Genomic DNA, 11,596 nt, shown 5'->3' with positions numbered 1-11,596 from the left:
AAAAGAAAAATCCCAGTGAGGACTAGAGAGCGCCAAGAACTTTCATCACCTTGAACGAAAATTGCTGAAGGAGTATTGGTTTGAAGGTGGGGAGTAAGATCATTGCACTCGTCTCTCTGGATCAAAAGTTTAGACAACAAAGAAAAACTTGCGACTCGGCTCATCCCTTCCTCGTGTTTACTGCTCACTGAGCTGCTACTGCCATCACAACTACTTTCGTAATCGCTAGATTCCGCGAACTCTTGCTTTGCGTAGACCGTAAAAGACCTGTAATATAGCTCGTATCGTGGGCTCCTTGGGGCTGGGAATGATACCATTAGCTTAGCTTTATAAAAATCCGAAAGAGGCATTATAGTGATTAGTATCAATGAAAAAGTTTCTCAAAAGACAACAAAGAAAACAGACCAAAAGGCAACTAACCTCCTCGGCGAACGTCTTTTAGATCCAAGAACCACCACACATTATTTTCAAATCTCTCTGGCTTCTGCTGACCTCATGGAAGGAACTCCAAACCTGGAGAGGCCTAGACCTGGAATCAGTAATTGTCGATCCCAACTACGAAACTAGCATGCCAAAACCATGAAAGAACCAAACAAGAAGGAAAATAGAAAAACTCACCATGATTATTGCTTTATATCGATCCCACATTTTTAGAGAGACAAGATCATACCTTCAGGACGTGCAATCCCGGAGCAAGAATAGCTTCACTAAGTTTCATCCCAGAAGTGTGATCCTTCCTTGATAAAAATCGAACTTCCAGGAACATAAAACTCGATCGGTAAGTGCCAATGCTTTCATGCTTCAATCCGTTTAAGCTCGTGCTCTTTTGATCTTCCTTCCAGGGACTTGATCGAGCAAATAAAGCTCTGCTATCTCTTGCCATGAATTCGAGAAGCGCCCAGCAAGCTCGTCCAAACCACATGGTCGGGCTCAAACGGCATCGTTCTACTCAGCTCTCTAGCATCTGCAAGCTTTCCGGATCTCCCAAGCGTGTCCACCATGCAGCAGTAGTGATCCACCGTGACTTCCACATCGCGATAGTCACCTTGCATTGAGACGAAGTATTCACGAGCAGCGTCCACTTGTCCTTGGTAGCTGCAGGCCGAAAGAATCCCCACGAAGGTCAGCTCATCTGGTCTTTCCCCAAGGAGCTCCATGGCAGTGAAGAGACCGAGAGCCTGGTCGGCCCGCCCATGCTGTGCGTAGCCAGTAATCATCGAGTTCCAGGAATCGGTGCTGGGGCTCTCGATCTTCTCGAAGATCCTCCGAGCTTTCTGAAGCTGGCCGGCGTGAGCGTAGGCTCCGATCATCGTGTTCAGTGCCAGGAGATCGTGCTGCGCCATCCTTGAGAAGAACTGTGATGCCTGATCTGGGTGGCCAACTCGAGCAGCGAGAGTGACAGCAAGAGTCCAAGTTACAACGTCCCGGCTCGACGCTCTCGAGAACAAAGCCAGTGCTTGATCCAAGTCCCGGAAAGTCACACACGAATCGAGCATCAAGTTCCAGGACACCGCGTCTCGATCCGGCATTGCTTCGAATAGCTTCTTGGCGTCCTCCAGGCGATCGCTGTGAGAGAACGAGCACAGGATCAAGTTCCACGACTTGAGATCACGCTGTGGCATCAAACAAAAAGTCTTAAACGCTTCTATCAGTTCGTGCTTTTGCGAGAGCCCCGTGAGCATCGCGTTCCAAGAAGCTAGGGACCTCTTGGGCATCGCTAAAAAGAATATGCGTGCTTTATGAATATGCCCGCATTGGGCATATGCGGTTAGCATCGCTGTCGATGCCAGAGAATCTGGGCTAGAGAGCTTATTATAAACTCTCTCTGCGTCATACAGCCGGTAGCTGTGTGAGAAAGCTTGTATCATGGCCGTTGAGATGAGATTGGTTTGAAAGCCAGAAGATATAAACAGTTCCTTTGCACGCTCCAGATGCCCAGTCTGGGCATATGCTTGGATTAGCGTTGTCCACGTCACATCCTCGGGATTAGGCATCTGGGCTAAGATCCTCTCGCCACGGGCTAATTGCCCATGTCGCGCAAGAACCCTAATGATGGCATTGTATGCCATGGCATCACGCTCGGGGATTCTAATGAAACTCTCCCACGAATCGGCAGCAACGGCGGCGGCGGCGATGATCATGGCTGTCCAGGAGAGGAGGTTCCGCTGAGGCATTTGATCGAAGAGCGATTTGGCGCTGGCGGATGAGGATTCGCTGCTGAGCATCGTGTTCCAGGTAACGAGATCGTGGCAGGGGACTCGCTGGAATAGGAACCGAGCGCTGTGGAGCTCTCCATTCTGGCTCAAAGCCGCAAGCAGGATGTTCCAGGAGAAGACATTGCGGGACGCGATGTTGCGATCAAAGATCTCAATCGCATCGCCCGTGCAGCCACATTTCCCAAACATGTCGATGAGAAGATTTCCCAGATGGGTGTCCTGATCCAGGCATCGATATGGATTGAGCTGGATTGCTGCCAGAATCTGCCGCGCCTGTGCCAAATCCCTGGCCTTCGCGCATTGCCTCACTAGAAGAGAGAAATCCATTCAAGTTCCAAGTATTTGGATGGGCCGTCATCTGACCAGAGAAGCTCGCAGTGATGCTATCTCGTCGCTATCTATTGTCTCTGTGGTTGGCACTCCATCACAGTTGGATTGGAAATGGATCGATTGACAGGGGAAAGAAGAATCCTTTTCGTTCACTCAAGTGTATTTGGATCTATCTTTCAAGCAGTCTGTCATAAACCCCAGTTAGGGTTTTTGCCTTCCCTGATGAAAGTGGAGGAGGTGAGGGCGCTGGGGAGCGCGCTCCTCGTCTCCAGGGCCACTGTCAACAATTGCTCCACGCTCCTGTCGATCGTCTCCGCATTTTGCAAGCGCGGCGCTGGATCGTCCTCGTCTGTGGAATGTGTGCTCGAGGCTGTGCGGTGTCTCCAGGCGTTCTCTCTGCCCATTCTCTCGTCCCAGGGCGTTCTAGGGAAGCCGCAGAGCGACGGTGATGGCTCGGAGGCGATCTACAGAGCTTGGCTCAAGGACAAGTTTGAGGAGCTCATAGAGCTTCTCATTGCGATCGTGGTTGGGACCGAAGAACATCGACTCGAGGTTTTTTACTCCTTTGTATTTTTATTTTACTCGCTTACGTTGTAGAGTTCTCGTTTGCGAGTTGCTAGTAAAGGTGAAGAAGATGTCTCGGACGCAAAGCTTGGAAGAGATCCCTACCTTGCGAACGAAAAGACATCTAATTGCCGCGCTCTGGGTAATGCTCTTCTTTTTTCTCGTGATTGCTTTACAATTCTTTTCTGTGTTTGCAGAGAGTTCGTTGTGGGAAATAGAAACACTTCGAAGGCATTACTGCCCTGCTGTGTCAAGGTAACGAAGTGTCCTTTAACGAAAGAACTGCCAAACTCTAGCGTTTTTCCAGATTTGTGAGCACGCTGGAAGCTGATCTTACCGTCAAGAGTAAGACCACGGAAGTTCAAATCAGCGATTTTTGTTCTGGATCCTACTCTACTATCTTCAACGAGGTAAGTTTTGTGTGTTCGCGCGTAGTTTTTTTTCGTGGCTAAGTGAAGGTTTTTCAGACAAAGAGAAGATTAAAGCAAGTTCCTCTAGCTTATTACAAGGTTGTCCCAAACGCATTGTTTTCCAACAATGAAGAGTTTGCGGGCTGGAGCTGCCAATAGAAAAGAAGCGCAAAGTAATGTAAGATCTCGTCCGTTAATGCAGCCGGCCCAACGGACGGCTCAGATTGCTTCCTGTCCCGCCCGTGGCCAAGTTTAAACTCTCATATGTAAACCTATCGTCGTAGCAGCGATGGTGCTGACGAGGAAGCGCCGCGCCGAGCTCGCGTTTCAGGAGAAACTGTGAGTGAATCTCTCTCGATTTCTGGAAATCGATCGTTCTTGGATTGTTCCAGCTACAATGCGGACATCTGGGAGTGCATCGCGAGCTTCCTCGATGCGCCCGATCTAGCGCGCCTCGCCCTTACGGCGCGGTTCTTCGTGCCGATAGCCATGGATGAGCGACTGTGGAAAGCGCTGTCGCTCAAGCGGCTCGAGATCGGCATCGGCAGCGAGGCGTCGAAATTTCGGCCGCATTTCAGCTGGAGAGAGCTCTATCGATCGTCATTTGGTATGTACTCGTTGTCTCACAGATTCTTGTCCATGTTAACGCGATCGGTCTCTTGCAGTCACTGGAAGCCATAGCTACAGCATCCATGAACGCGAGAAACATCTAGGTACTCGTTACGTATACAGTCTTTCATTCCATGGTTACGTTTTCCTGTTCTAGATTGGATGCGAATAGGTGCTTTTACGCTCGTTTCCGGCAAGGCGCTCGCTGCTGGCAGGCTCTGGCAACGAATCTCAAAGTCAAAGAGGATAAAACTCGATGAGAGCTCGGCATTGTGCCTTGTGCCAAACGTGCTCCCTGGCATCTGGATCGCAGGTTTGCTTCAGTTCAAGGTTCCCTTCATCTATTCTTACGACGCTTTCATTTTGCCGTTTTTTATTTTTATTTTTCTAGATCTTCATATGACGCGCTGCCCCGTTTGTAACTTGCCTGCATGCCCTGGTTTGGGAGAATACTTATATTTTCATTATCTTCGTAGATGAGCTAAGCCTTGTTTGCAGGGACAATGCAGACACTGGACTTTCGTAACTGGGAGTTGTTCCTGCACGAAGAGTACCAGAACAGAACATGGTCCTTCAAAGAAATCGGAATCAGGAACATCCGTGAAAACTGTGACGTCGCAGCTGGAGCAGTGTTCGATTACAAGCGCTTGATCGACAAAGACACTGCCAATTCAGGTATCCTTTCTTTTCTTTTTTTCTTTGTCAGATGTTTACTGCGGGCCACAGGCATTCTCAATTTCAAATCATGGACCGCGGAGAACGGGAACTATCAACCGGCCAGCCGCGTCTCTCCCTTCGGTGCGGCTGGATGTACCAATCTTCAAAAGAATGGTGGTGCGTATAGCAAAAGACTTTTATGATGTTGTAGAGAATTAAAACCACACTTGTGCAGGTTTGCAAGTCAAGTTCTATGCCATGCATGCTGGGGTCGGCGGGCCAGTGGTGGCCATTCGCGTTTCCCAGCAACTATTTTGACTGATCGAATAATGTGAAAGAAGGCCAAGTAACCTCCCTACCTTTCAACAAAGGTGACATCTGCTTCTTAACTTTTAGCAAGTGCCGTAAGTGAGAGCAACATCCGATCGAGGTTGAAACGCTAGAGTTCTTTGAAGCCGGTTTTACTTTGCGCTTTTGTTTACAGGTTGAAAAACACTTTTGTATGTTCCGTAGCAAAAGCCAAATCGAGGTTGAAATGCGTGGAGGCGTTTCTAATTGTTCTTTTGAAATCTTTGCATCGCAGGTTGCAAGTCTCCTGTTCTCACGTCAGTCCTAAGACTCCTAAAAGCAGCTGGTCCCTTCGCTCTCTACTCGGAAGGAAAAACGAGTTGCTGATCCAATCGATGACTGCTCGGCTTTCATCAGGATGATGGAGATCACCAGGGGATAAACTTCAAACCGTATTTCATTACCGACAGGCTTGTCAGTTTGAGCAGCTTCGTTTTGGGATTGTTACAGCTAACAGGTCCTCGCCGGGCGCCTCCTCCGATTTAGTTGAGTTTTTTTTCTTCGTTTTCCAGTACCTCTCTAATCGTGGTTCTTATAGAATTGGAGCGCTGGATGTACGTGTGTTGTAAGCCACCAGTAAGGTATGATAGCAGCAGCATATTCTAGTCTCTACTCTAACAATGTCAACTGAGTCTGCATGTACCTCGAGCGGCATTTTTGTTGATTTTTTTCTTGGCCTGCCTGATCGATTCTTTTGTATAAGATCCCCTCCAGTACGAGTCATCACATTAGATGCATTGCACGTGCCCGTGAATTTTTCTCAGAGTTTAGTTTGCAGTACCAACCACCGTCTTTCTCTTAATCCGCGTCTGCGTGTTCGTTTTCTCCTCGTGCTGCTCGTCCTGAATCTACAAATCTTTTTGTTTCAGGTTGAGAAGCCAGATTTCCCGAAAAGAATGTCTACTGTACACCTGTTTTTGCTGCTGCTGCTACTTTTTGTGCAGAGCCCGGTTCCCCTCCAGGCAGAGCACAAGATCTTCGACAGAGGAGCAGGGACTTCTTTCTCTTCTGCAACTGTAACAAACAGGTCCAGATGCAAGTGTGCATCACAATTGGATCCTGCCATCACGTGTGCAGACAATTCTCAGGAGAGCAGTAGCACCACTTCAGTAGAGCAGCAGCAGGAACCTCCAGAGCTGGCATCATTTCTTCAGTATGCCTCACCGACGCAGCAAGAATGTCAAGTTTTAGCTCTGGAGGAGCAGCGGAATGACAACGCCGCAGTCGTTTCCAGAAGTCTGGAGTTTAATCAGCAGGCCCTCTTCTCTCCGTCGATAAAGTTTCTGACGATACTGAACACTGACAACAGCTCCTTGGATCAACATTCTTCAGGCTACCAGCACAGACCAGCAGTTTTATATCCAAGCTCTTGACGAGAAAAGCGTCGTAGCTCCCGGCGAGAGTCTAACAGTGGCAGTTGTGTTCTTGCCCCGGAAGACTGGAATAGCCAGCGGGAAGATCCTCTTCCAGACCAGTGCTGGAGGCCTCGAAACGCTGGTGATTGGCGAAGCTGTCGGAAATTCTCATCAGCTTGGAAGATATTGAAGCAGTCCAAGGCAAGCTCATCCAGAGAACATTAAGTTTCTACAACCCGGACGAAGAGACCATCGAAATTACGGAACTGCATGTCTGGCCTGGAGAAGATTCTCACAAGAAAGCCCTCTGCTCGTCGGCAACTGATGAGTTGTCACCAACGGATAAAGTCTCCAGCTGCTTCGCAAATGGTTTCCCCTCGGCAATTCTCTCGAAAACAAGGACGAAAAGTATGCTTCGCACGGAATGCTAGTTTCACTGGAGAGGCTGGAGGATCCGTGGATAACACGGTATTCTCCTGGAAATACGTTGCTCCATGACTACGCTCTCAATCCTAATGTGGAACTGTCAGGGACTTGCGAAAAAGAATCGTCAGTAGCTGCAGCATAAGTGACCAAGGCTGCAAAGCAGGACAATGAAGCAGGAAGCTGGGTACAAACCAACGATTTGATGGCACTTAGAATGGTGGAAGCACTCCTCAAGGTAACTCTGAAGCTAGCAGCTTAAAACTCAAATAAGCCAGCGGCCAACTTTGTGCAGGATTTGGCACATACGTTGTTGAGACAGCGAGATATCCGAAAAGGCGGGTTGGCTGCAAATCAAAACGAGCCAACATTAATTCCTGGACAGGCACTGTCATTCGAAATGGTGCAAATAGGAGTCAAGGAAAAGATGTGGATCAACATAGTCAATCTGACGCAAGAGCCCATACTCGTCAATCTCATACTTAACACGGAGGCCAAGTGTAAGTATAGAGCAAACTGGTTTTGGCAAGGCCACAAGCCACAGGTGCACAGAGATAGCTCGGTGTTTGCTTTCGACGCAGCCGCTGTGCAGTTTTATACAATTTTTTCTTATAACAATTTAAATTTATTTCACCATCTTAAGAACTTACAAACATGTTTTCTTTTTTTTTTCATTTAAGTTTTCTAAAATTTAGTAATATTCTTTCTCGAATTTTATGAAAGACATTCACTGTATTTACCTTTTGAATTGCAATACAAATTGATAGTTTTGCTTGGTTATGAACTTCATATGATTAAGAACTTTTAAAATCAGTCTATAACATCCACATTTGTCATGGAAAAAATTATTTTCCATTTAAAAATACTTATATAAGTTCTGAAATATATATATATATATATATATATATATATATAGACACACACACACACATAAATACATACATACATATATATACATATATATACATATAAACACACTTACAATCTTCCCTCTTAGAAGATGAAAAGCTTTAATTAGATATAGTAAGTCTGGTTTGGCTGGTGGACATTTAGAGCTTTACAGGCATTAGCTAAGGTTTAAGATAAATGACAAGCACTTTGTCATCAAAAGCACAAAATGATCATTATAATTCATCTTTGGCAGATAATAATACTTACATATTATTTAATATTTTAATGATAACTTTTACATCATTTAAGTTTAAATATCTATATTAAGTTAAGGTTTAATATATATGACAATCAAAAGTGCAAAATGATCATTATAATTCACCTTTGGATTTGGCAGATAGTAATACTTATATATTATTTTCTATTTAATTTCAGAGGAACAAGACAATGACAAGTTTCACATCATTTAAGCTTTATAATTTAAGTTGAATTATTGCTAACTCTCTCTAGTTATATTTCTGTCAATGCATTCTTGCATTCAAAACTCAGATAAATAGGATCAGCATTGGGGGGTTATTGTGTTTGTAATTATTATACATCTAGAGTTACATACACTTGAGCATGGATTAAGGATGAAGGATGAAGGATGAAGTTATTAGTTATTTTTATATTATGTGTCTTCTTAAAGATTGATTCTACCTACAAAAGATCTTTATCATCTATTTATCTCTCACATAAGAATTTGATTTTTAAGTATTATCCTCATAACAAGATCATAGGTAATAATAAAAGTCATAGTTTAGATGATTATGAATGGAAGTTTGATATGATTCAAGCATTAACAAAGTATAATACATATGGGAATATCCTCTTAGCATATGCATATAAAGATTTCAAAACCAGAATTTTTGATAAAAATTATCTCTATAATGAATTTGGACATTTCTTGCATGAATTTTTTTTTCTTGGTGTAACATTTAAGGGTAATGGAATATTTGAAACAAATGGTTGGTATGGATGGCAAAATTGGGTATTTACTGGAAATTATATTAGAAATAATACATACCATGTTGAATTCTTTCCTGTATAACTTTATATAAAATGTTTTAAAAAAATAGTTTACCATTTAAAGCACTATAAACACTAAAACATATTTTCTAAAATTGAGTAGTATTCTTTCTTAAACTTTATGGAAGATATTTTACTTGCATTTGCCTTTTGAGCTGCTGATAGTTTTGCTTGATTATTAACTTAATTTGATTATAATAGTCTATAAAGAAAATCAGAAGTTCGGATAGTACTTTGACATTCAGAGTTATTAAGTTAAAATTTAATATAAACCAATAAAGGGGTCGTTGGGCATTGGATCCAAGGCTTGAGCTAACCTCAGTAAACATGGTTGCGGGAAAAATCAAGCTGATATGAGAAGTGTCTATTCTAGGGCTTTGTTCAACTTGAGCATGGGTCTATATTTATATGATTGGTGAGAGTGAGCGGGAATGTGGGTAGTCAGATATCTTGTGGGCTTGGGAGCATTGATGGAGTGCACGAAATGCTATGTGAGGTAAGATCTCCCTATTCTTGATGCGATGAAAGAGCTCGTCCAGTTTGGGTCCAACGTCTTGTTCTCTGGCTGAGCAAATTCAACCCTTCCATTGCTATTGCGGTAAATGCTGTGATCCAGTAATCTTATCATCTCCATACAAAACAAGAGCAATTCCATATCAAACAGTCGCAAAGTTTTCTACCTCCTGAGTGGGAGAAGAAAAAAATTTCAACTTTGGGAGATTCTCTTTTCCTGCAGCTGGGCTGTCGCAGCTGTCCCAATGCTTTTCTTCTCATGTTTGTCTGTCCAGGGTATGATTGATTTGTGGTGGTGGTGTGTCTCGCGCTACATGGGAATCTTTGGAATGGGGAGCTGGATTATCATGCTCACACCAGGTACTGCTCGGTTTCCCACGTCATTCACTGCTGGAGATGGAGCTGTGTCTTCTTCTTCTCACCTTGGCAGTGACAGTGGCTGGCGGAACTCGGTTATCACCACCGCCACTGAGGTTCTGCTCTTTGAAACAAAGGCTAGACATCAGGCCTTGGGAAGCTGGGAAAGAAAATTGCAAACAAGATTTCACATTCGGACTCTAAAGTCTTCTATGAGTGCTGAGCTTTTTTTATTTTAAGTGTTTAAAGAATGTACACTATCATTGTTAAACTCTGTCCCAAAAAACTTCTGTTCTATAGTTTGAAAGCCTCTTTCCACTACAATAGTTAGTGTCTGGAGTGAGCTATGAACCCAAAGAAATGACATAGGGTAGTGCCATGCCCGAATGCTGTCCAAGCCAGGTTCGTTCTTCTCTGTCCGGAAATAATTTGCCTCTCTGATAATATGGGTTTGATTAATAATTTTATTAAGTGTTAGTATAGTTTACTGTCAAAACATTTCAAGTTTTAAATCTGATAATGCATACACCATTTATATACACACCATTTGCATCATGACAGAATTTTTTGCACAGCCCAGCATTTGCTGGGCGTGCTAATGATCATTATAATTCTTCACCTTTGGGTTTAGCGGACAATACATATTATTTTCTGTTTTAATTTGGAGGAACAGGACAATAACAAGATTTACATAGTGTAAGTTTAAAATATATAAACTTAGGAGGCATTAAATTAAGGTTTACTATAAAAGACAAGCATTTCGTTGTTATAGGATCATTATAATTCATCTTTGGAATTGGCAAACAATAATACTTACATATTATTTTCTATTTTGGCGAAAGAAGAAAATGACAACTTTGACATTTTTCAATATTAATAGTTTATAATTTAGGTTGAATTATTGCTAACTCTCTCTAGCTTATCAATGCATTCTTGCATAGGATAAATAGGATGAGCATTAGAGGGTGATAGTGTTTGTGATTAAACATCTAGAGTGATACACTTGAAACAGATTACGAATGAAGCTATTAGTTATTTTTATATTATGTATCTTTTTAAGAATTAATTTTACCTACCAAAGATCTTTATCATCTATTTATCTCCCAGATAAGAATTTGTTTTTTAAATATGATCTTCCTAAAAAGATAATAAGTAATAATAAAAATCATAGTTTAGATGATTATGACTGGAAGTCTGATATGATTCAAGCATTAACAAAGTATAATACATATGGGAATATCGTATTATCACAGGCATATAACAATTTCAAAATCAGAAGTTTTGATAAAAATAAACTTTATAATGAGTTTGGATTTTTCTTACATAATATTTTTTTTGTTGGTGTAACATTTAAGGGTAGTGGTATATTTGAAACAAGTGGTTGGTATGGATGGCAAAATTGGGCATTTATGGGAAATTATATTAGAAATAATACATATCATGTTGAATTCTTTTCTTTATAACTTAATATTGATTTTAAAAATATATTTAAAATATTTTACTTTAAAACATTCAACAACTTAGAATTTTAAAATATGTTTTCTTTTATGTTTTATAAGTGCTCAAGATATGAGAATAAGTATATTGATTGAGACAAATTATATACAAGAATAGATAAACCAGATTCAATCTCAATTGCACAATCCATATATATGAAAATCCTAATTCATATGCTACACTATTATAATTAGTGTATTTACCTTTTGATGTTAATATATATATATATATATATATATATATATATATATATATATATATATATATATATATATATATATATATATATATATATATATATATATATATATATATATATATATATATATATATATATATATAAAATACAACTTTACAT

At 41.8% G+C, this 11,596-nt stretch overlaps 4 protein-coding genes across 4 annotated transcripts; 3 read left to right on the top strand and 1 right to left on the bottom strand.

The window, feature by feature from the left end:
• Nucleotides 1–869: 869 nt before the first annotated feature.
• Nucleotides 870–2,543, bottom strand: LOC112349818 (pentatricopeptide repeat-containing protein At4g02750-like). The gene has a single exon (XM_024684928.1). It carries the CDS (start codon nt 2,541–2,543, stop codon nt 870–872), a length of 1,674 nt encoding a protein of 557 aa, XP_024540696.1.
• Nucleotides 2,544–2,571: 28 nt separating this feature from the next.
• Nucleotides 2,572–3,783, top strand: LOC112349882. Its single transcript, XM_024685064.1, has 5 exons — nt 2,572–3,098; nt 3,144–3,252; nt 3,308–3,365; nt 3,418–3,520; nt 3,578–3,783. The coding sequence occupies exons 1-5, from the start codon at nt 2,658–2,660 to the stop codon at nt 3,677–3,679; spliced, it is 813 nt and encodes a 270-aa protein (XP_024540832.1). The 5' UTR covers nt 2,572–2,657; the 3' UTR covers nt 3,680–3,783.
• Nucleotides 3,784–3,809: 26 nt separating this feature from the next.
• Nucleotides 3,810–5,175, top strand: LOC9649599 (probable F-box protein At3g61730). The gene is made up of 8 exons (XM_024684927.1): nt 3,810–3,859; nt 3,913–4,127; nt 4,186–4,233; nt 4,287–4,442; nt 4,521–4,568; nt 4,628–4,804; nt 4,856–4,963; nt 5,022–5,175. Exons 1-8 carry the CDS (start codon nt 3,810–3,812, stop codon nt 5,102–5,104), a joined length of 885 nt encoding a protein of 294 aa, XP_024540695.1. The 3' UTR covers nt 5,105–5,175.
• Nucleotides 5,176–5,644: 469 nt separating this feature from the next.
• On the top strand, nt 5,645–7,307 carry LOC112349885. The gene is made up of 2 exons (XM_024685069.1): nt 5,645–5,715; nt 6,004–7,307. Exon 2 carries the CDS (start codon nt 6,031–6,033, stop codon nt 6,505–6,507), a length of 477 nt encoding a protein of 158 aa, XP_024540837.1. The 5' UTR covers nt 5,645–5,715; nt 6,004–6,030; the 3' UTR covers nt 6,508–7,307.
• The last annotated feature ends 4,289 nt before the right edge of the window (nt 7,308–11,596 follow it).

This window comes from Selaginella moellendorffii, unplaced genomic scaffold (assembly GCF_000143415.4).
Source record: "Selaginella moellendorffii unplaced genomic scaffold, v1.0 SELMOscaffold_43, whole genome shotgun sequence".
Taxonomy (NCBI): domain Eukaryota; kingdom Viridiplantae; phylum Streptophyta; class Lycopodiopsida; order Selaginellales; family Selaginellaceae; genus Selaginella; species Selaginella moellendorffii.
Note: the sequence above shows the minus strand (reverse complement) of the source record. Positions and strands in the feature narration are given on the sequence as shown.

Excerpts from the sequence above, each read along its gene's own strand:
- LOC9649599 (XM_024684927.1), top strand. The coding sequence starts at position 3,810 with ATGGTGCTGACGAGGAAGCGCCGCGCCGAGCTCGCGTTTCAGGAGAAA. Across the intron at positions 3,860-3,912 it reads CTCGCGTTTCAGGAGAAACT|CTACAATGCGGACATCTGGG; the intron begins GTGAGTGAATCT and ends GGATTGTTCCAG. Across the intron at positions 4,964-5,021 it reads CAATCTTCAAAAGAATGGTG|GTTTGCAAGTCAAGTTCTAT; the intron begins GTGCGTATAGCA and ends ACACTTGTGCAG.
- LOC112349885 (XM_024685069.1), top strand. The coding sequence starts at position 6,031 with ATGTCTACTGTACACCTGTTTTTGCTGCTGCTGCTACTTTTTGTGCAG.
- LOC112349818 (XM_024684928.1), bottom strand. The coding sequence starts at position 2,543 with ATGGATTTCTCTCTTCTAGTGAGGCAATGCGCGAAGGCCAGGGATTTG.
- LOC112349882 (XM_024685064.1), top strand. The coding sequence starts at position 2,658 with ATGGATCGATTGACAGGGGAAAGAAGAATCCTTTTCGTTCACTCAAGT. Across the intron at positions 3,253-3,307 it reads ATCTAATTGCCGCGCTCTGG|AGAGTTCGTTGTGGGAAATA; the intron begins GTAATGCTCTTC and ends CTGTGTTTGCAG. Across the intron at positions 3,366-3,417 it reads TACTGCCCTGCTGTGTCAAG|ATTTGTGAGCACGCTGGAAG; the intron begins GTAACGAAGTGT and ends GCGTTTTTCCAG.